This window comes from Alligator mississippiensis, chromosome 2 (genome assembly GCF_030867095.1).
Source record: "Alligator mississippiensis isolate rAllMis1 chromosome 2, rAllMis1, whole genome shotgun sequence".
NCBI lineage: Eukaryota > Metazoa > Chordata > Crocodylia > Alligatoridae > Alligator > Alligator mississippiensis.
In genome coordinates, this window is record NC_081825.1 from 100559368 (window position 1) to 100585540 (window position 26173).

At 45.5% G+C, this 26173-nt stretch overlaps 1 protein-coding gene across 2 annotated transcripts in view; it reads left to right on the forward strand.

The window, feature by feature from the left end:
- The window catches only part of SLC10A7 (solute carrier family 10 member 7), a 215304-nt gene that overhangs the window by 134913 nt on the left and 54218 nt on the right, over window positions 1-26173 (forward strand). Inside the window, exon 6 of one of the 2 annotated variants that reach the window (XM_014593664.3) lies at window positions 7143-7178. The exons of the other annotated variant lie outside the window; for it this stretch is intronic. Within the exon in view, the coding sequence (XP_014449150.1) occupies window positions 7143-7178 (36 nt within the window). The remainder of the gene's footprint in view (window positions 1-7142; window positions 7179-26173) is intronic. 2 annotated transcript variants of the gene reach the window in all.

Sequence of the window (26173 nt, forward strand, 5' to 3'; positions counted from 1 at the left end):
CCAAGAGCTGTATTTTGCCCACCCCCATGTGAACCATTACTAGAGAATCATGTTTGTGTCCCACAAAAAACTACCAGATTTCATGGTGTATAAGTAGGGTTTTGAAGCCCAATTTTTTTTTGTCTTAAAAATCAAACTCAATTTATACACCATGCTGGTGCTGCTCACAGAGGATAGGGCCACACCAGCTGAGTCCATCCCCATCCCCTGCGAGTGGTGCTGAGCCCGGCACCACTCGCAGGCAGTGAGGATGGGGCTGGGCTTGGCTAATTCAGCCCCATCCCTGTCCCTTGTGAGCACCACTGGGCTCACAGGGGATGAGACCACTGCAAGCAGCACTGCCAAACACCAAGCCCAACACTGTTCACAAGAGATTCATAGATTGCGAGGCTGGAAGGGACCTCGGAAGATCATCAGGTCCAGCCCTCTGCACCAGGCAGGAAAGACAACGGGTCAGGTGACCCCAGCAAGGAGATGAGGCTGCACCAACTGAGTGCTGAGCCCAGCCCTGTCCCCTGCAAGCGGTGCTGGGCTCAGCATTTGGCAGCACTGCTCACAGCAGACGGGGCCATGCACAGCCCCATCCTCTGCAAACCCAGTGCCGCTCGCTGGGGCTGGGCTCAGCCAGGCTCGGTGCTCAGCTGGCACGGCCTCATCCCCTGAGAGCAGTACTGACGGTACCACTCGCAGGGGATGGGGCCATGCTAGCCTAGTGCTTATCCCAACCAAGCCCAGCCCCATCCCTGCCCCCTTCCCCATCCCCTGCTCACAGGTTTGCAACCTCCCCTGCTCACAGATTTGCAACCCCCACCACATTTTTCAACCTCAATAAGTATGTGTGGGGGGGGGGGGTGCTCATAATGCTTTAGACTTAACTTATAGTACTCATAGTCATAACCTTCTCTTCTAACATCTTCAGAAAAAAAAACAACCCTGAAGAACATAGCAAAGACAACAAAACAAAATTAATAGGGAGTTTGTGGACCAAAGCATTCTGCAAACATAAGCCAAGAAACTGTGTGTTAGGATAATCAAGAGTTCTTTATCATGGACTTGAGTAGGAACATAGACTACTGTTGGTCCCCTGTGAAAAGCCTACTCTCTCTTATTCACACCTGACCCAGAAAGTGTTATAGAAACCCTATCCTCGTGTTTGGGAGGGAGGATAGGAGCTCTAGCCAGCTGAAGTCAGATTCAGAAAAGAAGTGATGACAGCCAACGAAAAGAAGCAACCAGATAATAGAATGAGGATGATTTCTCACCATCGAACAAATGGCAAGTGCTCCCTATTTGTAAGTCATGATCACATTTCAGGAGCTGTTTTGGAAGATGAACACGTAGCATAAAACTTCACAGCATCTTTTACTCTAAGAGAATGAGCACACATTTCTTTTTTTGTCTTGCTACCTTGATTTGTATCAAGACTAAATTACCATGGTGCAGTTTATATTCTGTGCAGCACAATTATGCTTTAGGTGACAGCTGTCCTTTAGGAGGAGGCTCAAATCTTGAACAAGTTTTAAGGTTTTTTTCAACCTTCAGGAAACCCACTGAGGCATACTGTTCTGGTTTCTCTGGAGGCTTGGGCTTGCAGGCACTTAGATCTAGAGAGTTGATTTCTTTGTTCCATGTTAGGGAGGTCACATCTTTAGGCTTTTAGTGTGTGGGCTGCTTCTCAAGTTGTAATTTTTCTTTGTAACTTGTGTCATTGGTCCCTAGAGCTCCAGATACATATATTTTGCTAAATTTTGGAAAATGCAGATAAATTAATAAAAATAGCACTTTTTTCTGGTGTTTCTTTTGGGTAGGGGATTGGGGAAAGGTTACTGTGAACAGCGCCAGATTGCATTTAGATTGCGTTATATTCTGTGGACTGAAGAATATATATCTATAGTCTGTGGACTGAGGAATTCAGTACTAGCTTTCCCCTACTGCCCAACAAATGTGATTCAACTCAAACCTGGAAAGACATTTAGAGGAATGAAGATTCAGTAATTCACTTTCCTTTATTGCCCTTCACTGAGAGTGCCAACATAGTTGTTAATTAGTGCTCCATCACAGAGCCATTTTCATTAACCTAGTCCAAACAAGTAGAAATGCTGACCATTCAATAGTGCTATACATTGAATAAAGTGATATTGGAGTCAGAGACAAGGTATTTAACTTTTAATCTTGTTGAACCTCAGTCCAGAAAAGAACTCCAGCACGTGCTTAACTTGAAACACATGAGTAGTCTTCTTGACTTCAAACATTAAGCATGTACTTAATTATTGGTATTGATTACCACTAATTTTGGCCCAGTCCCATCTCTTAAAACGAAAAATATTTTAGTTGAGATTTTATTGATTGATGGTCCTTACATAAATGTGTCATTAATTGCCTGCAAGGATGGCAAGAAATTTACATGGCAAATTTGTGGATATAAGAACTAAAAGTCTGCCTGGTCCAGTCCAACAATATCTACACTTTTTCCACCATGTGCTATGCTGAAGTTGTACCCACCTTATTACCTATTTGCATAATTTGTTTCTTAATGATTTGTCATCATTACTGTAAAATCCTTTATGCTACTTCCCTTTGCTCTCCATTATGGCAACTGGAGAAGAAAATTTTGTAGTATCCAACCCTCAGGAATGTTAAATGAGAAAAAGTGGAGAAAACCAGGCTGATCTCTTTATGAAGATATCTTGTCTTTGTCATGGAAATATGATGAATGCCCATCTCAGTACCAATTTTATGTAAAAGAAATAAATATAAATATAACTTGCTTTCTTAACTGTGGCATGTTTTGTGATCCTTACTGTAAAGGGAAGTGCATTTACAGGTTTCTAATGTGACTGATTCTTTGTGGAATCGTACTTTGTATCAGTGTTTCAGGTCAGGCTGTGATTTTTTTTTTTTTTTAACTCCCTCCCACTAAAATCACTGAAATATATTCAACCAGTCTTTCACATCAGAGGTGTAAATGGATTTCTTGAAAGTTTTCTGCAGATTGCAAACAGCAGTCACTTTACAACCTCAACTCCATTGTGGGCAGCAGTCAGAAAGCTTGACACTCCACCCTAACTTTGAGGATGCTAAAACTGTGTAATGACCTTGCATCCTCAAGGGCAGATGCTCAGTTTCTGCCAGAAGTACTAATCTACAATCTGTTTATCTCCATACACTATATATTTGACAGCACTTGCCCAGAAAGTGAGACAGAAAAAAAGAGTAGGCAAATTAAGATTTTTTTTTTCCTGATGTTGTTTGTGGGCAGAAATGAGATGATCTATTTTCCTTTTAACCTCCTTTGTCATGTTGATGTGACAGTGTAAGATTATAGTTTACAACCTAAACCTTAGAAAAATTCTGGTTTTGATCTGGCGGGTTAGCACTCCAGAAGGGTAACACACAAATTGGGCAGCACTAAATAGCTATTATTTTCTGTTCTTGTTTGAATTGTTTATTCTGGAATGAAATGAGGTTTTGGTTTTATGGCTTAACCATAATGTTTTGCTTATAAACTTTACCAGTAGATTCCTAATTGGTATAGAATAATTTCACATTCTTGGTGGCTATGAATTCAGAAATATTTTACTGCCTCTGATTATGGATACTTTGAATAGCAGTGCTCTAAAAAAAAGGCAGATCACTGGAACTGATGTGTCCTTAGTTTTAACTTAAATCTTTGTGTGTACTAGAACTAATACTTTTGGTCTAAATTAAGTTTTTGCATCAAATCACTCACTTTCTCTTTTTAAATATGGGCTTGTCTCCCCTCTCAGATAATTGTGTTGGCTCCCCTGAAGTTCTCTGGAGATTGCTTGTGTACATCTGAGGGCAAAATTTGACCCTGTAAATATATATTGTGGTGAGACATGTACCTCATTCCTTAGTTTATTAGGATCACCAAAACTGGCCATAAAACTTCCTCAAGAATTGCTAGAATTGCCTTTTGGGTGCCAGTTTTTCAACAAGACCGTCGGGGATCTATTTGTGATGTACATGCAGATTCTCACAGTCATTCCATTTACATTTCTGTAGAAGAGAGTTAATGTGACAGAAGTCGTTTTTCTTTGTATGGTGCCTGTGTTTTATCAGCAGCAGTAGTTGTACCCAAAGGCTCCAATCAGGATCCTGACTTCACCCTATTCTGGGAGTTATACAAACAGATTGGATCTTTGAGCCTGGTTGAAATAGGAATAAAAAAAAGAAACCATTGCTCCCTAGATTTCCCAGCAGGACGGTTATTTTTAGCTTTTCTTTACATTATTCCTTTGGATTATTACATTAGATTAGTGGTGCTCAATCTTTTGGCCCCATGGGTAAACTGAATGTTTTGGTGCCCATTTGTGGGCCAGATCAGGCCCTGTGGCCCAGCATTGCCGTCTCCTGCCCCCCACATGCCAGGATTGAGTTCCAAAGGCCTGGCACTCCTTCCTTCCTTCCTTCCTTCCCTCCCTCCCTCCCTGTGCACTGGGATTGATTCCTGGGGGCCTGGAATGGCCCCTTTCACCCCACTTCTACCAGGATTGGGTCCCAAGGGCCTGGTGCCACCCCACCCAGCTGTGTGCACTGGGATTGGGTGCTAGAGCTAGAATACAAGGCCTGGTGCTCTCCATGGGTCCAGAGATTTGGCAGCAGGGAAACAGTGCTACTGCTTCCCTGCTGCCAAATTTCTGGATCCATGGGGACTCCTGTGGGCCAGGTGAGGGGATACCATGCGCCAAATCTGGGGCCAGAGGTTGAGCACCCCTGCATTTAAATTGATTGTGTAACACGAGGAATGAATTAATGCCTCCACACATGGAAGATAGCCAACCAGATTTACAGGCTAAAGCAGTGGAACCAATGACCTCAACCGTTCCCTCCTGTCTTTTGAAATGATGTAGACCAGGAGTTGGCAACCTACAGCCCGTGGACAGGATCCAACCTGTGAAGCAACTGAATCCTGTCTCTGGAGTGAGGGGAGCGGGTAGCTTAACCCATACCAAAGTGGTTGGGTACCTTGCCCATACTGCATCCCAGCTGTGTGGTGGGTAGAAGTGAGAGCTAGCACCAGCCCATCTTGGACCACGCCTAGTCATTCTGGCCTGCTGCCAGAAAACATTGCCAGCCAATCCCTGATGTAGACTGCTAAGCATATGCAGAGTGCATTCCCTGTACTCACCATCCCACTGTGTCTAGCTTCATCAGGATGCCAAGGTTGAGGGACTTCACTAGTCTTCCTAGGAGGCAGTTGATCACATGCTGTACCTAGGCACAGCCTCGCTACAGCAGCAGCAAGGATGCTCAAAAGACTGTTCCACTGAAGGGATCATTGAAGTACATTTGACATGTCACCTCCTACTCCTGAAACCCACACCTATATATTTGGGTCCAGAAGTAGGAAGCATAAGGCAGCTGTTGCGCTATTCTGCCACCTAGGGATTTCCTTGTACCTGGGGAATTCCCAGTTCTTAGAGCTTCCTGTCGCATCTGGTTTTGAATAAGAGCTTCCTGTTATCTTTGTGACTAAGTCAATGGCTTGCCTTGAGCGGGGTCTTTTAGAGTGCAGTCTGTCACAAACAAATACAGAAACGTTCATGCAAAGCTTTCTGTTTTATCTGTTGGAAGATTTGAGAAGCCAGAGTAAAGCTGAGTGATTGAAAAGAAAAATTACCAAAAAGTGTTAACAGCATCTGTTCCCCGCCCCACTTGTAACCAAAGATAGACTGACACAAACAAGTTGGAAAATAAATAGAGCTTTCAAGTAGTTTATGGAATAATGATATCTAATAAATATTTTGAAGAATAAGAATCTTGGATTAGAATATACATTCTAAATAAGATTTGTGAATTAATATGTATTAAATAACAGGATGGTTTTATCAAATAACAATAAAATATTGATGTGTGATGGAAGGGTGAAGGACAATTGCCATTTACAGCTATGAAACTGAAGCATATCAACTCCCAGCCCAAACAACTCATTTTAAGATTTGCCTTCATGAAACTTAGTCTTGCATTTTGTCCAGTCATCAGCCTTAAACCTGTTCCCTGTCAGTGAAGAAAACAAATCTTTTGCCTGTCTCTGCCTGGGGGATGTGGAGAGCTAAGGTGGTCCTGTGTGATTAAATTAGATGAAAGACTTGCCTTCTACCACTGAGACATGGAGTCTAATCAAGTGAAATGAGTTTTGAGATCTCAGCTCATTTCCTAGGGGATATCAGTTTACATTACAAAATCACGACACCTAATTCATCACAGTTGATGCAGCCTTTGCTCAAGAGAGGATCATGGCTTAGGCAGCCTGGGACTGAACAACCTGTCTCCTTCTAAGGAGGGGCATTTTAACCAAGTTAGGTTAGAACACATTACTGGCAAAAAGCTTTACAAGGCAGTGAACTATACTTCTCTATTGTGTGTGTTGGGAAAGGGAGACTCCAGTCTAAAATGGGAAATGCTAAATCCAAGGGTGATAATTTAGATTTAACTACACTGGGTGTACATACACATGCTATTAAGGCACCTGAATAAATTCCAGCGCTGTCATGCCAGAGTTTATTGCTCCTGGGTGCAGCATCTTTACATGAGCCTAGGAACACAGCACATTGAGCTGAGGCAACACAGCCCCAGCTGACAGAGGACCCCTGGGAGCAAGCCTGCCAGCCTGGGGCTGCTCCCCCCGGCTCAGCATGCTGTGGAAGGGATGGCTGGGGCACAATGGTGCTACAGTGTAAGGCTAGCTGGCAGGCAGCCCCCACACTGTAGCACCCCATGCCCTAGCCAGTCAGATCCCTATCTACATGTGTGTTGCACTAGCGGTATTTGCCCCACGGTGGAATAGCACTTTTGGGCAGTGCTATCCTACAGCAGAGTAAATTCATTTACTCCAGCCTAATAGTGTTGTATGTGTAGATACTGACGTTTTACTTCAGAGCTAATTAGTGTACTCCACAGTAAAAGTCTCCTGTAGATGCACCCAGCAAGTATAAATAATTCCTATGCAGGCACTTAAGAATGTTTGCAGTGAAGAACTAAACTGAACTTGTCCTTTCTTTGTTACTTAGCTTTCTGCTAAATTACAGTAAGACTGTGTTTCCACACCAAGGTTTTAGATGGCAGTAAAAGTATTTCTGCTTCCAGGCTAACAAATGATCATCTTTTGTTTTTTCCAGGGCATTGTTATAACTCCACTGCTGCTGCTGCTTTTTGTAAGTATTTTGATATTAAAAGTCCAGTCTCTTTTATAAAGTAATTCACCACCTGTTAAATACTATTCCTTAAACAGAAGTTTGGATGATTTCATGTTGCTTATACTCAGAAGAATTTATTGTCAGTAACTGAAACATAACTTCTTACAAACAGACAATGGAAAATATGTAACATCAAACTCAATACTTGCTACTTCCTTTTCTAAGAAGTCTAGGTCTATTCATTTGACAGTACCACAAAAATATATGCTCTGTCAGACATGTTGAGTCAAAGAAAAATGCTTGCACTGTAAGATACAATGTAAGAAATCTATCAGATGGCCAAAATAGGCCTAAAGCCAGTTGAGGTTTTGTCCAGGTAAATTTATCCTCACACTTGGGCAGTTAAACCCCTGGGTATTTTTATATATGAGGTCTGTAAGATATAGGAAATAGGATGACAGATTACTAAAACCTTTGGGCAACATTAACAAGGCACTTCTGGATGTTCGAGTCTTACTCAGTAGTTGGTCCCAAGTCAGGGCCTGATTACTAACTGAGATCGAGTTCCACATTGTATTACATACAAGTAGGTCCTGAGGAGCTGTCAACTCTCTTGAGAAGGCTTAAGTTAAAATAATAGAATTATAGAAAAGTAGGGCTGAAAGGAACCTCCGGAGGTCATTTAGTCCAACCACTACACAGAGGCAGGATCATCCCTATCCAAACCACTGTAGCAGGACACTGGGGTGTGCCTGGTCGTTTAAGGGAGCTAGCAGCCTGCAAGGTTGCTTGCAGGTGGTACAGGGGGCTAATGAGAGAATCACCTGACTGGAAGAGGGCTCAAGCTGGAGCTATGTAAGCCCAGACCCTGAGCTGGTCAAGCAGTTTCTCCCTGGCAGCCACAAGGTGAGGATCTCTGGGCAGCAAGGTTCCTGAAGGGACTGGAACTTATATAAACAACTCTTCTGCCTGGAAGCAGACGCAAGTCCCCTGGGCAGAGAAGGACTGAGTTTTACAAGCAAGTGGCCTTTGTTTTATTTTGAGCGCGCAGAGGATCCTGGTGCCCAGGGAGGAGCTAAGCCAGACCAGAGGGTCCCTGAGTCCAGAGAAGGGCTGTGAGTCAGACCAGGGGTCCAGGAGCCTGGAGAACTGGCAGCGTGTAGAAACTGGGTTTGGGGAGCTCAGAGAAGGAGCGGCATGCAGACCCAGGGGTCTGGAAGCCCAGGGAAGGGATGTTGTGCCGAACCAGGGGTCCAGGAGCCCTGGGAAGAGGTGGTGTGCCAGACCAGGGGTCCAGGAGCCCTGGGAAGAGGTGGTGTGCCAGACCAAGGGTCCAGGAGCCCTGGGAAGAGGTGGTGTGCTGGACCAGGGGTCCAGGAGCCCTGGGAAGAGGTGGTGTGCTGGACCAGGGGTCCAGGAGCCCTGGGAAGAGGTGGTGTGCTGGACCAGGGGTCCAGGAGCCCTGGGAAGAGGTGGTGTGCTGGACCGGGGGTCCAGGAGCACGGAGAAGGGGTGGTGTGCTGGACCGGGGGTCCAGGAGCACGGAGAAGGGGTGGTGTGCTGGACCGGGGGTCCAGGAGCACGGAGAAGGGGTGGTGTGCTGGACCAGGGGTCTGAGAGCCTAGAGAAGTGGCTCAATGCGGGACCAGAGTTTTGAGTCGAGGAAGGGACTGTGTAGGGGACTGGGGGGGGGGGTCCAAAGGCCCAAAGGGGCTGAGTGCATAAGTAGACAACATCACAGAGGCAGAACACCTGCAAGGCTTGGAGCATGGTGTAGGGGAGGTATGGAGCCAAGCACTAGCCCTTAAGACGACAGGTACCCAGCAGGGGTACAGACAGGTTGAGAAGGCCTGCTTGCTTGGGGCACAAGACTATGACTGGGGGGACCCAGGAAAGGCCCAGTAGGGATCGACATAGGCTCAGGCTTATGCAGAGCCCGCAGGCAGCCTCCCTTTTATAACCTTCATTTAAGAGCAAGGCATAGCAGGTGAGATTCAAGGGAAGGGCCGCAACTGAGCCTGAACTGGACAGGGGCTGCACAGCCCCATGGCCTCAACCTTGCTAGAACCACCCTATAAAAATCCTTGTCTAACCTATTAATAAAACTACACAGTCAATCCTGACACACAAGACTTAACATCCTCACCTGCCACAAGTAAAACAAGAGGACAACAGTGGCCAGTGCCTTGCTGCTGCTACAGAGGAAAACCCCCACAGTCTGTATAAGTCTGCTTATTGGGTAATACTCCTTCCTGACCCCAGATATGGTGATCAGGTTGACCCTGAGTAGAGGGGCAAGATCCTTTTGCTAGAAACCTCTGGGTTTAAGGCCCAACAGGAGCACTGGCACACCCCAGTCAAAATCCCCAGCCTGGCTGCAGCTTCCAGTCCTTCTGAGCACTGGTTTAAAAAAAATACCCCGACACACAAAGCAACAGAAAGAGGAAAAAAATTCCCTCCTGGCCTCATGTGGCAACTAGCAAAGCCCAGAAATATGGGAAATACCCATAGCAGATTATAGGCATAGTTAGTCCTAGATCATCCCTTCATCCCTGACTAATGCTTGTCCAAGCTCTTCTGAAACACTTCCAGTGATGGAGATTTCACAACTTACCTAGGTAGTTGATGCCACTGCCTCACTGTTCTAACAGTGAAGAGGGTTATGCTGATATCCTGTCTAAACCTACTCTGCTGCAACTTCAAGCCATTGGTCTGCATCATGCCCTCTGTAGCAGAAGAGAAAAAGTGTTTTCCCTCTTCTGTATGGCATATATTTGCAAACTGCTATCGTTCCCTCCCAAGCACCTTTTCCACAAGCTAAACATGCCTGTTTCCTTTAACCTCTCATATGACTTACCTTCCAAGCACTTTATTATTTTTATCATCTGCCTCTGGATCCTCTCTAACTTCTCCATGCCCTTTTTAAAATGTGAGCCCCAAACTGCACGTGGTACTCTGTGAAGCCTAACCAGTGATGATGAGTAATGAGGACACTATCATCTCCCATGTCTTGCACTTAATTCACCTATTGATGCAGCTCCAAAATTGTATTTGGGGTTGAACATTGTTATCTTACTGTTAATATCTAGATGATGTAATTCAACCCCTTAGAAAGGACTGAAAGTTTGGACCCAGCCTAAAATGCAATTCATAAGTTATGCATTGTCTAATTCTTGGAACACTTTCCCAACATAGGAATATCAATATACTCTGCTAGCAAAGTACCCCCAGTGTGGACTTGGTTATACCAACAGACTTGTTTTAACTGATTCAAGTTATTGTGCACTGGGAGGGAGGGGCAATAAATGTTTATATATTAGAACAAGTCACAGTTTTGTCAATCTAGCTGCATCCTCGTGAGGACCTCACTGATAAGAGAATGCACTGGCATATGTAAACTGGTAAAGCATTTGAAGCATAGCTATGACCATGGATGTTGTATAGGTTAGAAAAAGTACCTGATCAAAGACAAAGTGATGGTTTCACTTCTTTAGAAGGAAGGAACTGCTCCGAATGACCTGCTCTCTTCATTGTCTTCCTCTCTTCTGCTCTTCTTTATGCACCTGGGGTGTTCTTCAGAACAGTACATTTATGCAGACCCCACTTCCACTTTTGAAGAGCAATCCTTTTGTTTTATCATCTTTAAAACTATGCAGGTTTTTCATTTTCTAACTGACAGTTTGAACCCTGTTATGCCTGACAGACATGATGAGGTCTTTAGAGACGGAAGTCTGAGGAAAGGTGCATTTTTGGTAAAACAATTTTAAAAAATGAGATTACTAATTGTTAAGCAAGATAAAAGCCTGTTTTTACATCAGCAGCATTTCTTTATTGACAAATAAAAGATCAGGTAACAAAATATTACCTTCTGGCTTGAATATTTTTCACTGGTAGCATGCGATAAAAATTTCCAGCGTGCAAGCAAAGCTTGGGAGCCCGCAAGTGGGCATATGTACTTTACAGTCAATTCTGACAATAATTGAGGACTAAGTAGAGCCAGTTAAATACACATTGGGTGCATCTACACAAGATGTTTACTATGCAGTTGAATAATTAACTGCACAGTAAACATCTCGGTGTCCACACATGTGCCCCTATTAGGGTGCGCAAAAATAAGAAACTGCAGCAGGGTAGCACTTGTAACATACAAGTGCTACCCTGCTGCGGAGTTTTTTTGTGTGCAGCAGTGCACATGTAGATGCTGCCCTGGCTGGCTGGGATGCAGTGTACCTCTGCACAGGGCTAGCTGGCAGGCAGCCCGCATGCTGAGGCACACTGCACCCCAGTCAGCCACTCTGCAGCATGTAAAGCCAGGGAGAACAGGCAGCCCACATCTGCTCCCCCCAGCTCCATGTACTTTTGTGGGGCTGACTAGGGCACAGTGTGCCTTAGTGTGCGGACAACCTGCCAGCTTCCCACACTGAAGCACCTTGTGCCCCAAGCAGTCCCCTCACAGTAGATGGAGCCTGACTAGAGCAGCCCTGGGCTGGCAGGCTGACTCCCTGGGTTCCCTGCTACCCCAGACTGCTCTGACTACATTCCATGTGCTACACACGAATAAACTCTAGAACAATATGCTCCAGAGTTTATTCATGTATGTTAATTACATGTGTAGATGTGCCCATTATATACTCTACTATTACTCATATCACTGCAAGCTGTTTGGCCTCCTGAAAGGAATGAGCACTTTAAATCACTTTTCAACATAGATCTAAACAGAATATGTGTTTGGTGGAAGAAACAGCAAAAGCTGCAACGTCCTTCATTATCACAGTGCCACAGTTCTCTTGGATTTATTGATGTATAATAGCCTTGCATGTCATCAGGCATTATTTGATCCTTCGTATGTTATTCATTAGAACGGATTTTTCAATTTAGTAAGGTAAACCCTCCACTGGCTTTAATAGGAGCAAAGTTGGGGAACATTAAGCATGTTTGAAAACCCTTCAGTGCCCATTGAAGTCAGTGTAAAGACTACAAGTGGCTGTGGTTTGTGCTGTAATGCTTATAAATGTTATCAAAGCCCTGAATTTTCTTCCAGAGATCTGTTACACCAAGGATGGGCAAAAGACAGCCCGTGGGCCAGATCCAGCCCCTGGGGGGGACTTTGTTCAGCTCACAGCAGGTCCCTCTGTCCTGCCTGGCCCAGGTGCCATTCGGCCTGTAGCACATCCCACCACCCCAGACACGCAGCAGGGCTGAGGTGGCTCTGTGCCTAGACTGCATTTCTAGGCAGCCCAGGCAGCAGTGACTCCTTCCAGCTGCCTCTGCCACTGGCCACATTCCCATGGTACCAGTGGAGATCTGCGTGCACAACCCTAACCCCACACCCACTCCGGATTCTCCCCGGCTGAAGCAAACCAGCTCGGGACCAGCCGGAACATGCATGCACAGCCCCGACCCCAACCTGCCCCGCAGCTGCTCTGGACTGCCCACCCACACTGAGTAGCAACGGTGGCCAGGTAGAAGCTGCTGCTAGGCATGGGAAAAAAGCGACCATCTCCCCCCTGCTGGGCCCTTCTTGCTGCAGCTGCCTGGAGCCTATACCCAGACTGCCCTGCAGGTCCTCTCTGTTGCCCTGCTGGGCAGCCCAGAGGTGGCAGTGACAGCAGCAGAGAGGAGCTGCAGGGCAGCCCAAGCGCTGGACAGCTGCAGCAAGAAGGGCACTGCAGTGGCAAGGGGAAGGCAGCTGCTTTTTCCCTCATATCTAGCAGCAGCTTCTGCCCGGCCACTACTACTACTGTGTAGGCAGTTGGTCCAGAGCAAGTGCAGGGCAGGCCAGGGTCGGGACTGTGCATATGGGTTGCAGCTAGTCCGGGGCTGGTCAGAGCGAGTCCAGAGCGGGTGGGGCTGAGGCTAGGGCTGTGTGCTCAACTGCTGCTGTGCACTGGTGGTGATGGCAGGAAGGAGCTGTACGGCACAAGGGAGAGTGGCGGGGTGCTGACTGGCCTGTGGCAGCTCCCCAAAAGGGCCTATGTGAACCACAGGCCCAAATAGTTGCCCACCCCTGTGTTACAATGTAATTAGCAACATTGTATTCTAGTGATAATATTTATGATGACTAAAGCTTTTTTAAGGAAGAAGTGGTCTTCCCATGTACAGTTGAAGAAGCATTGTTTGTGCTACTAGAATGCAAATAAGTTGTTTGGGAGTTCCCCCCACCATTGGATGGTTTGCCCCTTGGTGATCATGGTTTTAACTTTTGCCCTCAGGTGTGCCAAAGTCAATTTCTGACAGCATATAATGTCTTCAATTGCCTTCTATGTTTGTAAATGTCTCTTAATGTAAACATGAGTCATTTTAACAAAGGTGTTAAAGACATGTTGAAGTGCACACAGGGAAGAAGAGTGAAAGCTTGTAATAAATTATGCATTTCTCGCAAATAATTTATCATCTTAAATGAAGGGTGCTAAATGTGAGATTGTCAGTCACACTTCTGAAAAGAATACTTCCACTACTTAACTTATGTTTGTATAAGGCTTACTGAGAGAGAAATTCTGGGATTTGAGTATTGCTGTATGAAACCTCATATCTTATACCCTTGCTTATCAGACTTTATCTGTATAAGTCTACTTATTTAGATTTTTTAAAAATACCAACTCTTATTATAAACTTCTCTGATAAACACTTGACTTCCTGGGAGACAAAAAAGCTCGATATTCAGCTACATTAAAGCCCAGCATAATCATCCTTATTATAACTCTTATTTTTAACACTTAATATTTTAGATTCTAAACAATAGTGTGGTGATGGACATGTTTCATGACCTCTGAAAAATTGGAATTCACATTTGGGTTCATATATGTGACAAGCAGAAAAGTGTTGAAACATAAAGCACTCTAGAAAGCATTGATTGCATGCTAACATGGGAATATGCTGTTCACATTTCTTTGCAACATTTTGCAGGGTTTTGTTAAGGGTTATCAGGTCTTGTATATGGGAGTACTTTGGCAACATTCTATCCTTTCTGTTTTAGGTTAGATACTGAAGAAATACAAGCAGTAAAAGTATAGTAATTAAGAGTTTTAAGACAGAATGCCAGGAGTTTAACTTTCTAAAGTGAAAAAAATCAAGACATAAAAAGGAAAAATAGCTAAATATTTTAAATGGACAGAAGAAATCCCCCTTTGAAGGAGTTTCTGTATGGGTGATAATCATCGCACAAAAGCATTGAGAAAGTTCATAATTTAATTCTTTGGATTTTATCCTGTCATTGGAATTATAAAAGTGCCTTATTTTTTCTGTTATCTTACTGTTTTGATCCCTAATGATTTGATTTGCTAATACATTTACCTTTCCTGTTTTCAATAACAATTTTCCATTTATAATAATTCACTGAAATGGGTTACACAGTGCATTACAAATATTGCAGTCCAGTTGTTCAAGCTGCGTTCTTTGCTGTGAATATTGGAATAGCTGTCACCTCCTCTGGAATGAAAGCAAAATTTTAACTGCACATGATAATATTGACCTAGGTTATAGTGGGAAGTGGCAAACACAACCCAAAAAGGGGCTTTACATATGCAGAATGTAATTATTTAGATTCTGTATCTGGCACCTCTGCTGAAGCTGATTAACTCCAATTTGTAACAGGACTATTGATTTGCGAAGTACATGGGTTGTTTGACATGAGTACATGTGAAAGAATCAAGTCCTTGAGTTGTAATTTGGCTGGGACAAAAGCTAACAAGCATAATTGTGCATGTTTGCTTATTGTTTGAATTGTACAAAATAAGCTGCCATCACCAAAGCATCTGGGCACATTTACATTAATCAAAGACAGTTGAACCAAATGTAGCATCATGCTGTGAAGATAATAGTGCTGTGATCTCTTTAATACCCTCCAGTTGTCAGCACCTTTGTTTTTACATCTCTGTAAGACAGAACTTTCAGAGCATGGCATCCTGTATCAGTTTTAACTGTATTATTATTCCAGTGTTTCCTTAAAATATAACTTCATGCAGAAATATTATAGTGTGCATGTGCATGTATGTATTTGTATCTTTTTGCTAAGGGCTGGGACATGTTTTTTAAGTACTGCCCCAGGATGAGGAGGGGTTTGAATGCCTCAGGGAAGTGCTAGATCTCAGCCCTCCCCTATGAGCAAGTGATCCTGGGTGACATGTCAGTACTCCACAGAAGGCAGCATTTCCCTTCTCTGTATAAGTAGGCTTCTGTCTCAGGCCCTTTTGGGATGGTTAGCGCTGCTTTGCTCGCTGCCCTTGCATGTGGATGAGCACCTGGACCACACTCTTATGAAACCAAGCAGTCAGGAGGTTCTTTGCCCTCACCTTCCTGTGATACAATTGTACTAAAGCTTTTCTAAATAATCCCTAACTATTTGAAATAGTCCCTAACCTGTTCTTTTGCCACTGTCAGCTGCTTACCTCCTCCCCAAACTGTGCTGCCAGGTGTCTGGAAGCTGACCTTGCCTGTGAAGACTGAGGTGAAAAAGGCATTGAATACTTCAGGCTTTTCAGCATCCTCTATAACTAGGATGCCTCCCCCATTCAGTAAGGGACACACACTTTCCCTGATCTTCCTCTTGCTACCAGTGTACTTGTAGAAACCCTTCTTGTTACCCTTCACTTCCCTTTCTTGCTGCAACTTCAGTTACACTTTGGCCTTCCTGACTTCATCCTTGCATGTCCAAGCAATACTTCTATATTCCTCCCTAGTTGTTTGTCAAAGTTTCCACTTCTTATAAGCTTCCTTTTTGTGATTTAGTTTACTGAAGAGTTCCCTGCTTAGGCAAGGTGGTCTTCTGTCATACTTGCTAGTGTTCCTGCACACCAGGATGGTTTGTTCCTGCACTTTCAGTAAGGCTTCTTTAAATTACAGCCAGGTCTCCTGGACTCCTCTCCCCCTCAGTCTGGCTTCCCAGGGGATCCTGCCCATGAGTTCCCTTAGTCATGCTCAGTGTTGGCTGCATTTAATCAACTTCATAGTTGGTTTCCAATGCTGAGCATGTGTAGGGTTACCATATGTCCAGGTTTTCCCGGACATGTCCTCTTTTTGAATCCTCTGATCTCCATCTGGGTGGGTTTTTCAAATCTGACCAAATGTCCAGGCTTTTGCTTTGCTCCGCTGGTGGGAGCAGGGCAAGGGGAGTAGGCAGGGAGCACCAGCTGTTTGCACGTGCCCCAGGAGCTGAAGGCAGGTAAGTCTTGGTTGGGGGGCTGGGGTGCAGCAGGACAGGGGCAGGAGGCAGGATTGGCTGCCCCTCCAGCAGGGGAAGGGAGTGGACAGTGTGGAATTCTGTGGCTGGGCTGGCAGCACAGGGCTCAGTGCCCATGCTCACAGGAGTCGCTGGTGGGGGAGGAACCAGGGGCATGGCCGGGACTCCTGGCATGGTGCAGCAGCCCCAGCCTAGGAAGGAGGGGTGCCACAAGCCTCCCCTCCTCTTCACTCCAGCCTGTTCTGGGGCCAGACTTGCTCTGAGCCACCGTGCTGCAGCTCGGTCTGGACAGGGGCAGCTGGGGCCCCTTTGGCAGGGCTGGGGGGAGTGGGAGGCTGCGGGTTGGGAGTGAGGGGCACCAGCAGGGGTGGGGGACTGCAAGTGGGGAGCGAGGGTTACCAGCATGGCCCAGGGGAACAGCATACTGTGGTTTGGGAGTGAGGGGCACTGGCAGGGCTGGGGTCTGTGGGTCAGGAGTGAGGGTCAGCAGCAGGGCTGTGGGGCTGTAGATTGGGAGTGAGGGGCAATGTAATGAGCAGGGCTGGGGTGCCAGCATATCACTGCACCCCCTTCTCCCTCCCACCATCCACTGCCCACAGATGTCTTCTTTTTTGGAACTGAAAATATGGTAACCCTAATTCATGTGCTGCTTTTGGCAGCAGTGTAATCAGTGAGATGTCTTTGTATGCAATTATAAGATGAGGGGTTTTTTTTCCCCATGCTGATTTGAGTACATACAGTAAATCACATACTTAACCTAACATTCTCTTGGGTGACTTTCAGTTCAGGATGGGTGATGTTCAGTTAAATACTTGGAAGAGAAGAAGGTGATTAGGAACAGTCAACATTGATTCACCAAGGGCAAGTATTGCCTGACCAAGCTGACTGACTTTGTGGATGTGGGGAGACCACTGGATGTGGTATATCTTGATTTTAGCAAGGCTTTTGATACGGTCTCTCACAACATTCTCCCAGGCAAGCTAAGGAAGTATGGGCTGGATGAAAGGACTGCAAGGCAGACAGAAAACTGGCAGGAGGATCAGGCTTAGAGTGTAATATAATCAATGGCTCAATGTCTAGTTCACCACTGGTATCAAGTGGAGTGCCCCAGGAGTCAGTCCTGGGACTGGTTTTGTTCAATATCATCATCAACAACCTAAAAGATGGCACAGAGTGCACTCTCAGCAAGTTTGCAGATGATACCAAGCTGGAGGTAGTAGTAGATATGCTGGGGGGTGGTAGTACTAGGATTTAGAGTGACCTAGACAAATTGGAAGATTGGGCCAAAAAGAATCTCATGAGGTTGAACAAGGACAAATCAAAGTCTTGCACCTAGGATGGAACAATCCCATGCACTGGTACAGGCTGGGGGCTGACTGACTGGTCAGCAGCTTTGCAGATAAGGATCTTGGGGTTACAGTGGAAAGTAAGCTGAATATGAGCCTACAGTGTGCCTTTGTTGCCAAGAAAGGTAACGGCATACTGGGCTGCATTGGCAGGAGTGTTGCTAGCAGGTCAAGGGAAGTGATTATTCCCCTCTATTCAGCACTGGTGAGGCCACATCTGGAGTACTGTGTCCAATTTTTCTCCGCCCCCCCCCCCCCCCCCGGGGTTGTGGACTAATTGGAGAGTCCAGCAGAGGGCAGCGAATATGGTGAGGGGGCTGGAACATGTGACTTCTCAGGAGAGGCTGAGGGAACTGGGCTTATTTAATTTAGAGAAGAGAAGACTGAGGGGATTTAATAGCAGCCTTCAACTACCTGAAGGGGGGTTCTAAAGAGGATGGAGCTAGACTGTTCTCAGTGTTGACAGATGACAGAACAAGGAGCAATGGTCTCAAGTTGCAGCAAGGGAAGTTTAGGTTAGATATTAAGAAAAAAATTCTCACTACGAGGGTAGTAAAACACTGGAACAGGTTTGTCAGGGAGATTGTAGACTCTCTATCCTTGGAGGTTTTTAAGACCCAGTTACACAAAACCTTGGCTGGGATGATCTAATTGGGGATGGTCCTGCTTTGAGCAGGGAGTTGCACTAGATGACCTCCTGAGGACCCTTCCACCCCCAATTTTCTATGATTCTGTGACTATAAAACACATGGTCCACATTGGGCAAACATGCTGATGGGAGCCTACCACAAGGATAAGTTAGTGCAGCCCATCTGAATAAGATATATAGTAGTGCTCATTTAGCACATTCTCCCTTACTGCCAAGTCTTTTTTTCAAGTCATGGTGAGCAACGACATACTCAGAATCCCTCCATTGGCCCCTCTCTCAGCCTGGCACATATGATTAATATGGTCCTGCCCTCCACAAAGTGAAGCTGAACAAGGTTGCTCTGTGCCTCATCTGCACATAGATTTTTTGAAGATCCCAGGATTTGTGGCAAGAACACCCTGTTCCACTTGTGGGTAGGGGCTAATTTACACATTGATCCTTCGTGGGAGGTATCTGGAGTATACACACATACTGAGCAGTGCAGAGCTGTGGGGTCACTCAGTGTGGAGGATGGGCCCACACTAATCATATGCGCCAGGCTGAGAGAGGGGACCACAGAGGGATTCTGGATGAACTATATGCAGTGTCTTGGCTCATCATGGCTTGAAATGCTGTTGACTCTGGTTGGGCCCAGCCCAGTGAACTGTCATAAATGATGAACCTTTTGGCTTTGAACTAATACCATGCATAGTTTATACTATGTTTAAGACCAGTAAGGGGATGTGTGCATGTGTATGGTGTGTGCGCGCATATATATATTTGCAGAAAAAATAGTTTATACTAGATATAATTAGGTGTCAAAGTGCTGCTCAAAATTGTGTTTATGAAAGACTTGTGCTAAAATTTGCAGCACTTTCAAAAAAGATAACATACATCAATTCTGGATGAACTAAGTCTATAGGTACTATATGCAAATTTCTATAGCCATGTTTAATTTCAGGATTGTTTTCAAAATTTTTCCTCATGTCTACATGCTCAGGGAGATCAGGGTCCGGAGATCAGGAGGGGGAGAGGGCTGCCGGGAGAAAATGTTGGGGAGAAGCAGAGAACAAAGGGTTACCTGATCCCCAGATTTATTTTTTCTGCTGTAGCAGTAGCAGGGGGACAAATTCAAGGCAAACCTCCAATAATTAGATTCTTTACCTGGAAAATATTTTAAATCTAATTATTAGGGGGTCTTCTTACAATGGGGTCATCTTCTATTTGAGTAAATACAGTACTTTCTTATATACTTTATTTTCTTCAGATGTGTGTTTGAAAAACTAGCTAAATGCAGAATGTTAAAGAGCTTTTGCAACATTCACATGTACTTTTAAAAATATGTTTAGCAAAAACTCCATGTTACTGTCATGTACTAGTTCGTATTCTATCAAAACTGATTACCATGACATTTATGTCAAAGTAGAAGCTTTATGATGCCTAATCACCTTGTTTCTTCTGTTTTATATATTCAGTGATTCTTTCTTTCTAAATTCTGTATTTTATAATAGTTATTTTAATGATGAGATTATAAATAGTAATGTCACAAACACCAGAATGTAGCATTACTTGAAAGAAGCTGGGTTTAGTAAAGAAAACATGTTTAAGCATCTTGAGAATACAAGCAATAGGAAAAGTACTGTTAAAAACAAACATGAATGAAACTAGTTTAGATGCGCTTCGTGTTGACAGCCTGGAAATGGAACTACTATATCTTCTTGCATGCCAAATACTCCAGAATATAACACACACTTTGTTTTTGAAAGGCAGAATTAATTTTAAAAGATACTTTCTTGTACTAAGTAACTGGAGAGCACAGGGCTGGTCTAGGCACACTCTGGACCCAGCCATGTAAGCTGCTTGCAGTGCATGCATTGGCTTCAGTCCCATGGGCCATATGCAGCATGTGCCAGCCCCTGCAGCCCACATGGCACATGGGGACTGATTCAGGGCATGTGCAACCTGGCATGGCATGCAGCACATGGTGCTGGTCTGGAGTGTGTCCTGAATGTGGTGCCTGTACCAGACCAGACTTAAGCAATGGATCCAGCACCAAGGTTGCCAGTTGTCGGTAAAAATATCAGAGTAAAAATGGCTATCATTAAAGTTAATTTGTAAAGAAAACCTTTAGCCATCAGTAAAAATGCTAAACAGCTGGAGCTTCACTGAAGCTCTGACAGGCAGAGCACAGCAGCTTCACCTCATGTCTGAGTAGAAGCACAGATTGTGTTCTTAACCACATGCTGCAGCTGTGGCTGCAGCTTTGGCTGGGTCACAGGTAGGCTTTTTGGGGGCGCATGCCAGGACAAGGAGAGTGGAGCCAGCAGGGGTAGTGCTAGGAACTGGGTTGGAATGGCTGTGCAGCTTGTGCCCATGCAACACAGTGCAGTCAGGACCATCAGGTTGTGTAGGGGGCTGTGGCCATGGGTAGGGGTGAAGGGAGAAGATAGGTGGGAGAGGCAGCACAGTGCAAAACCAGGGTTGCAGTCAAGTGAGATTGCAAACCCCCAAAAACTTTTTTTAACTGCACAATTTTTACTGACAGCCAAACTTGTTTTACTGCGCTTGATATTGAACCCCCAAATTTGAACCCAGCCCTTTCTAACTGGGGTCTAGTAACAAGGCAAGGCCTAACAGAAGAGTTACATTTACATTATGTAAAGCATTTATCAATAAAAACATGTGTCCGTAAAAAAGTTTGGCTGTCAATTAAAAGCTTGAAGGTTGTCTGTAAAAGAAATCTTCTTGGGTTGGCAACCCTGTCCAGCATGGACAACCTGTCTTTGGGCCTGATTCTACCTGGCCCCAGATCCATCATGTAGGATCAGTCTGGTGTAGGCATCACATACAGCATACACTGAGACTAGGGCCAGGGCTAGCACATGCTGCATGCAGCAGGCAGCACTGTGGACTGGATGACATGGCTCTGCAGGCCATATCTTTGGCACCCCTGTGTTATGCAGTATTAGGTTCCTGTACAATCAGTGAGAGGAGAGAATATCATAGGCCTGACCCAAAACCCCTCAAAATCAGTGAGTCTTTCCATTGACTTTGACTCAGGCTCTGTATGCCTTTCATCAGGTTAACTTTTTTTGGTGGTCTTGTAGCATACCACACACACACACACACACCGTTCAAAAAATAATGGAGATGCTCCCCCGTGACACATGCACATTATGTAAGAGCAGAATAATCTGAAGTATGTTAAAAGTTTCTGTGGAGGACTTTCTATTGCAGTTGGGTGTGCTCTTACATTTTTATACTGGCCATCATTTTAAAACACAAAGAATGTCTTTTGAAAATGTTATCTGCTTGTAAAACTAAAATTGCTTTTACTGCTGAAAGGGAATACATAATGATACAGGATTGAAAGGGACCTTCTGTTTTATCAGATCCAATCCTCTGCTATTCTAAGCAACCACGTTATAGACCAGGGGTGTCAAACTCATCCAGCCAGTCTTGGGGCCACAAGGAGGCCCTACATGCTGGATCCAGCCCATAAGGCTAGTCCAAGCACATTCTGGACTGACATGTGTGCTGCTTGCATCACATGCCTCGGCTCTAGCCCTGCATGCCCTATGCAGCACATACGGGCCCTAGCAGCATGCTCTGCCCCCTGCCTCAGCCCCACACATAGCCCAGGGAGTCAGTCTAGGGTATGCACTACATTCAGCATGTGGGGTCAGTCTGCGACGCATGTCCCTCAGCTAGGTTCAACATATGGAGCCAGTCTTTAGGCCCCATCTGGATCCAGATCAGATGACCCATCTGTGGTCCAATCTAAACTGGCCCCAGATCCAGAGTGCAGGGCTCGTCTGACATGGGCACTGCATGCAGCACACATCCTAGACTAGCCCCATGCCACGTGCAGCCTGTGCCAGACTGGCTGCAGGTGCCCCATATGGCCCATGTGGTGCAGCATAATCCGCCAGTGCCAATGCATGTTTATGTTCAGGCAGCCTGGTGACCTGGGTGATATGGCTTCATGGGCCATATCTTTGACCCCTGATATAAACCCTTTCTTAAACTGATCAAGTTTCAGCTTTTGCCCTGGTACTCCTATTGGAAGGAAAACCTTCCAACCTTGATTGTTAGAAGCCCTCGTCTTATTTCCAAGCCAAATTTATTCCTGACCTGTATATTCCTCCTTTGTTCTTGTGTCAGTAATTTCTATTAAATGAAGGTTGTTAAACTTACCTGGCCCCCTGGGCCAAATCCAGGTTGTGTAGCTGCTCATTAAGCCAGATCTGGATGGAGTGGTGGTAGGGTAAGTGGCAACTGTGGGGCTACTGCAGCCATCTGACTCCATACCTCAGGGATTGACAGCAGGCCCCAGCTCTGCTTTCCCCAGGCTCTCCAGAAGCCCTGCAGGCCTGATAGCATGGTTCCACAGGCCAGATCTGTATGTTTGACACCCTTGGTTTAAACAGCTCTTCCTATGGATGCAGGGCTTATGGTAGTCCAACTGATAGATTTTGTTCATCATCCTCTTTCCTTGTGTAACGTTCCTAGCATAAAGAATAGAACACTGTAAGATGAGTCAGTAGTTATGCATGCAGTCTCTAAGGCAGGCTTGTCCAACATATGGCCCATGGTCTGCCATGCAGTCCGCCAAGCCGTTTTCTGAGGCCTGTGGTGCTGCAACAGGTTCCCACCCCTTGTCCCTCCCCCAGCCCCTCAGCAAATTCCTAGTGGCTGCTGACGGTCTGGGGAAGGGACAAGGTTCCCACACGCACCGCGTCAGCTTGACGTTGCCAATGCACTATGTGGGAACAGGAGTAGCCATGTGCCGCTTGGGACAGGATGAACGCAGCCGGAGCAGTAGGGGTTCAGCTGCACTTTTCCTCTACCTGCACTGGTCAGTCCTGAGCGGCAAATGGCTCTGCTGCCGCTTCTGCTGGCTGGTGCCAACCCAGGCAGGTCCATCCCATCTGGAGCAGCATGCAGCTGAAGCCAGATTCCCACATGCTGGGGATGGGAGGATCCCGGTTGGGTCAGCACCGGCCAGCAGAAGCAGCAGTGGAGCCATGTACCACTCAGGACTGACCGGTGCAGGCAGGGGGAAAATGCAGCTCAGCCCCTGCCACTCCGGCTGGGCTCGTTCCGTCCCACAGCTCCGCCACCGCTTCTCTGGCCGGTGCAGACCTGGCCAGGCTCCTCCCATCCCCAGCAGCTCATGGGAAGCCAGCTTCAGCTGCATGCTGCTCTGGATGGGATGAACCCAGCCAGGTCAGCACCAGCCAGGAAAAGTGGCATGCAGCTGAAGCTGGCTTCCCACATGCTGCTGGGGATGGGAGGAGCCCGGCCAGGTCTACTGGCCAGCAGATTGGTATAACGTGACAAGCCTATGGCTGGGGAGAGGTCAGGCTCCCTAGATCTGAGACCTGATGTAGGCTATGGCGCAGAGACTCGCTCGGGAACAACGTGCTAATGAACTTGTGTCTGTACCTGCCAGGAACCCAAATAGCAGGTGATTGATACCTGGTAAGCTCATGCGAGTAAAGACTGCTTATTGCTTTGTGTGTGGCCTTCAAAATGTTTTTATCCTACTAAAATATGCCATACTTTGTAAGAGTCATTGCCTCTGTATGAGAAAGCAGAATCATAGCCACTGAACTAAATTCATGCCCCGTGGGAATAATCACAATTCAGCAAAATGGGCAGGAAGGAAAAGCCAGAGTTCTAAGTGCGCACCCTAAAAGAAGCCACGAAAGAGTCAGAAGCACAACTTTAGAACCAGGACAGCTATCCAGTGATGGCTGTCCAATAGGCAAGATGGGACTCCTCTACTGTCATGAGATTTAGGAAAGCAAAAGGACATGAGAGCAACATGTAGGCAGAGATAGTGCAGGGCCTTGGAGCCATGTTAATAAGTGAAGACAACTGTGTTCCCACTCTGGTCAGTGACTGATTGTGGGTACATCTTCACTAGCTTCAAGCCCCTCAAACCTGCTGCCAAAAAATAAGCCCTTCCTACCCACTTACACTTTACCTGCTCTGAACTGGAAATGAGGCAGTGAGGGCCCTTCTAGGGTGGTCCAAGGACAGTAGAAGCAGATCGCGCACAGAGAGTGAGAGATGTTCCCAGAATGTCCTCACCACCACATTTCTTCTGAAAAGCAGGGATATCCTGAGGTTCATTTAATGTTTGTAAAATGCTTGGAGAGCTCCACATAGATGCAGTGCATAGAAATGCAAAATATATTTTGACTTATTTGGTTGGCACCTTGGGCTGAGAGTTTCAAAGCTGAGTCAAAAGGCCAACTTCCATTAAAATGAATGGGATTTAGAGGGCTCCAAATCTTTTATGACAGCTTTGTAACATGCCTATCTACTCCTTTTTGCAAATCTGAGCCATAGTTTGGAAGCTCAGCCAAAGAACATAAGAGCATAAAAAGTGCCATGCTTGGTCAGCCCAATGGTCCATCTAGCTCGGAATCCTGTCCCAAACAGTGGCAGAGGTGGATGCTATAGAGGGAAAGTTTTGAACTGGTTAGACCCATTTCATTATCACTTCCTGCAACTTCATTGGTGTCAAAGGTCACATGACATCACTTCCTGATGTGATACTGCTTCCTGTGAGGTCTTTGAATATGACTCGCCAGCCCACTGGGTGATAAAAAGTTCATGATCCAGCCCCACATTCAAAAAGATTGGACACCGCTGCTGTAAGGCAATAGAGTCTGGACTGTATGGGGACTTAATGCAAGGGAAGTGTCAGTGCCATATGCTCAGTAAAATAGGTAAAGCTTTGAAGAACAAATGAAAAAGATGTAGAGCCATGAAACTTGATGTAAGAGCAGAAAGTTGAGTTAAAAGTAAAGATGACTCAGTCTAGAAAAGCTGAAGATCCTGCCATTTAGTTCAGTAGTCCACTATTCACCACCTCCCCTTCTGCTGTTATATTTGGTGAGGCTTGGATAGCTTATGAGCAACACTGTATTTTGTAGGGTGAAAGGACATGCCTAAGAAACCACACATTTAGTACAATGTAGTGCTTCCAGAGTAAGGCCCCAGGGCAGCATCTGAAGTGGACTCAGCATGGTCAGGAAATGTGGCACTGGATTGTAATTTGGTATGACTGGCAAGAGGTGTTTGGTTGAATCTGTGGCAGGTGCAGATGCAGAATCTTCCTTAGGGAAGATACCCCAGCTGTGAGGTCTGCCCAGTCAACCAGAAGAACAAAGATGGAGCATCTGTCTTGAGGGGCAGATTAGGACGGGAAGCGTAGTCTTATTTTCATGCAAGAGGATTTCTTTCTACCACTTAACTTTAAGTGTACCCTATTGCTTAAGAATCCGTCAGTATTTCTGCTGCGAACTCCACAACAATTATTAGGCTGCTCCGAAAAGTTCGATTTACAACTGAAGTAGGTGTAGTGCTGTGGGTCTGATTTGGAGTAGTGCACATTGAGAGTTGTGTAAAGAAACTTATGTGGAATGTGGTCCCAAGACGGTCTTAATTTAGAAACCCTCCTTTTTATATATGTAATCCTTATTCATATGATTTGTCCTAGTGGGACTACTTAAGTGAATAGTGACTACTGTTTTGAGTAAGCAGTTACATCTGGGGCCCTTGATTTGATGGGTTAGTGTTAGGAGCCTTTTATTGGTATGTTAATGGGTACCACATTCAAACATAACTATACAGAATAACTCAGAAATCGCTTTCCATTTAATAATTGCCTATATGTGTCATGACAAAATACTGGGGTGGACAACCGGCAATATACATGTCACAAGTGTCACGAGCAGCTTTTGGGTGTGGTATGTAACAGACAAGGAAAGGGATAGGCAAAAGAGTGGCAGATAGGGCAGCGAGCAGAAAGCAGAGCAGCGGATCAGGCATGGAGCAGAGAGCA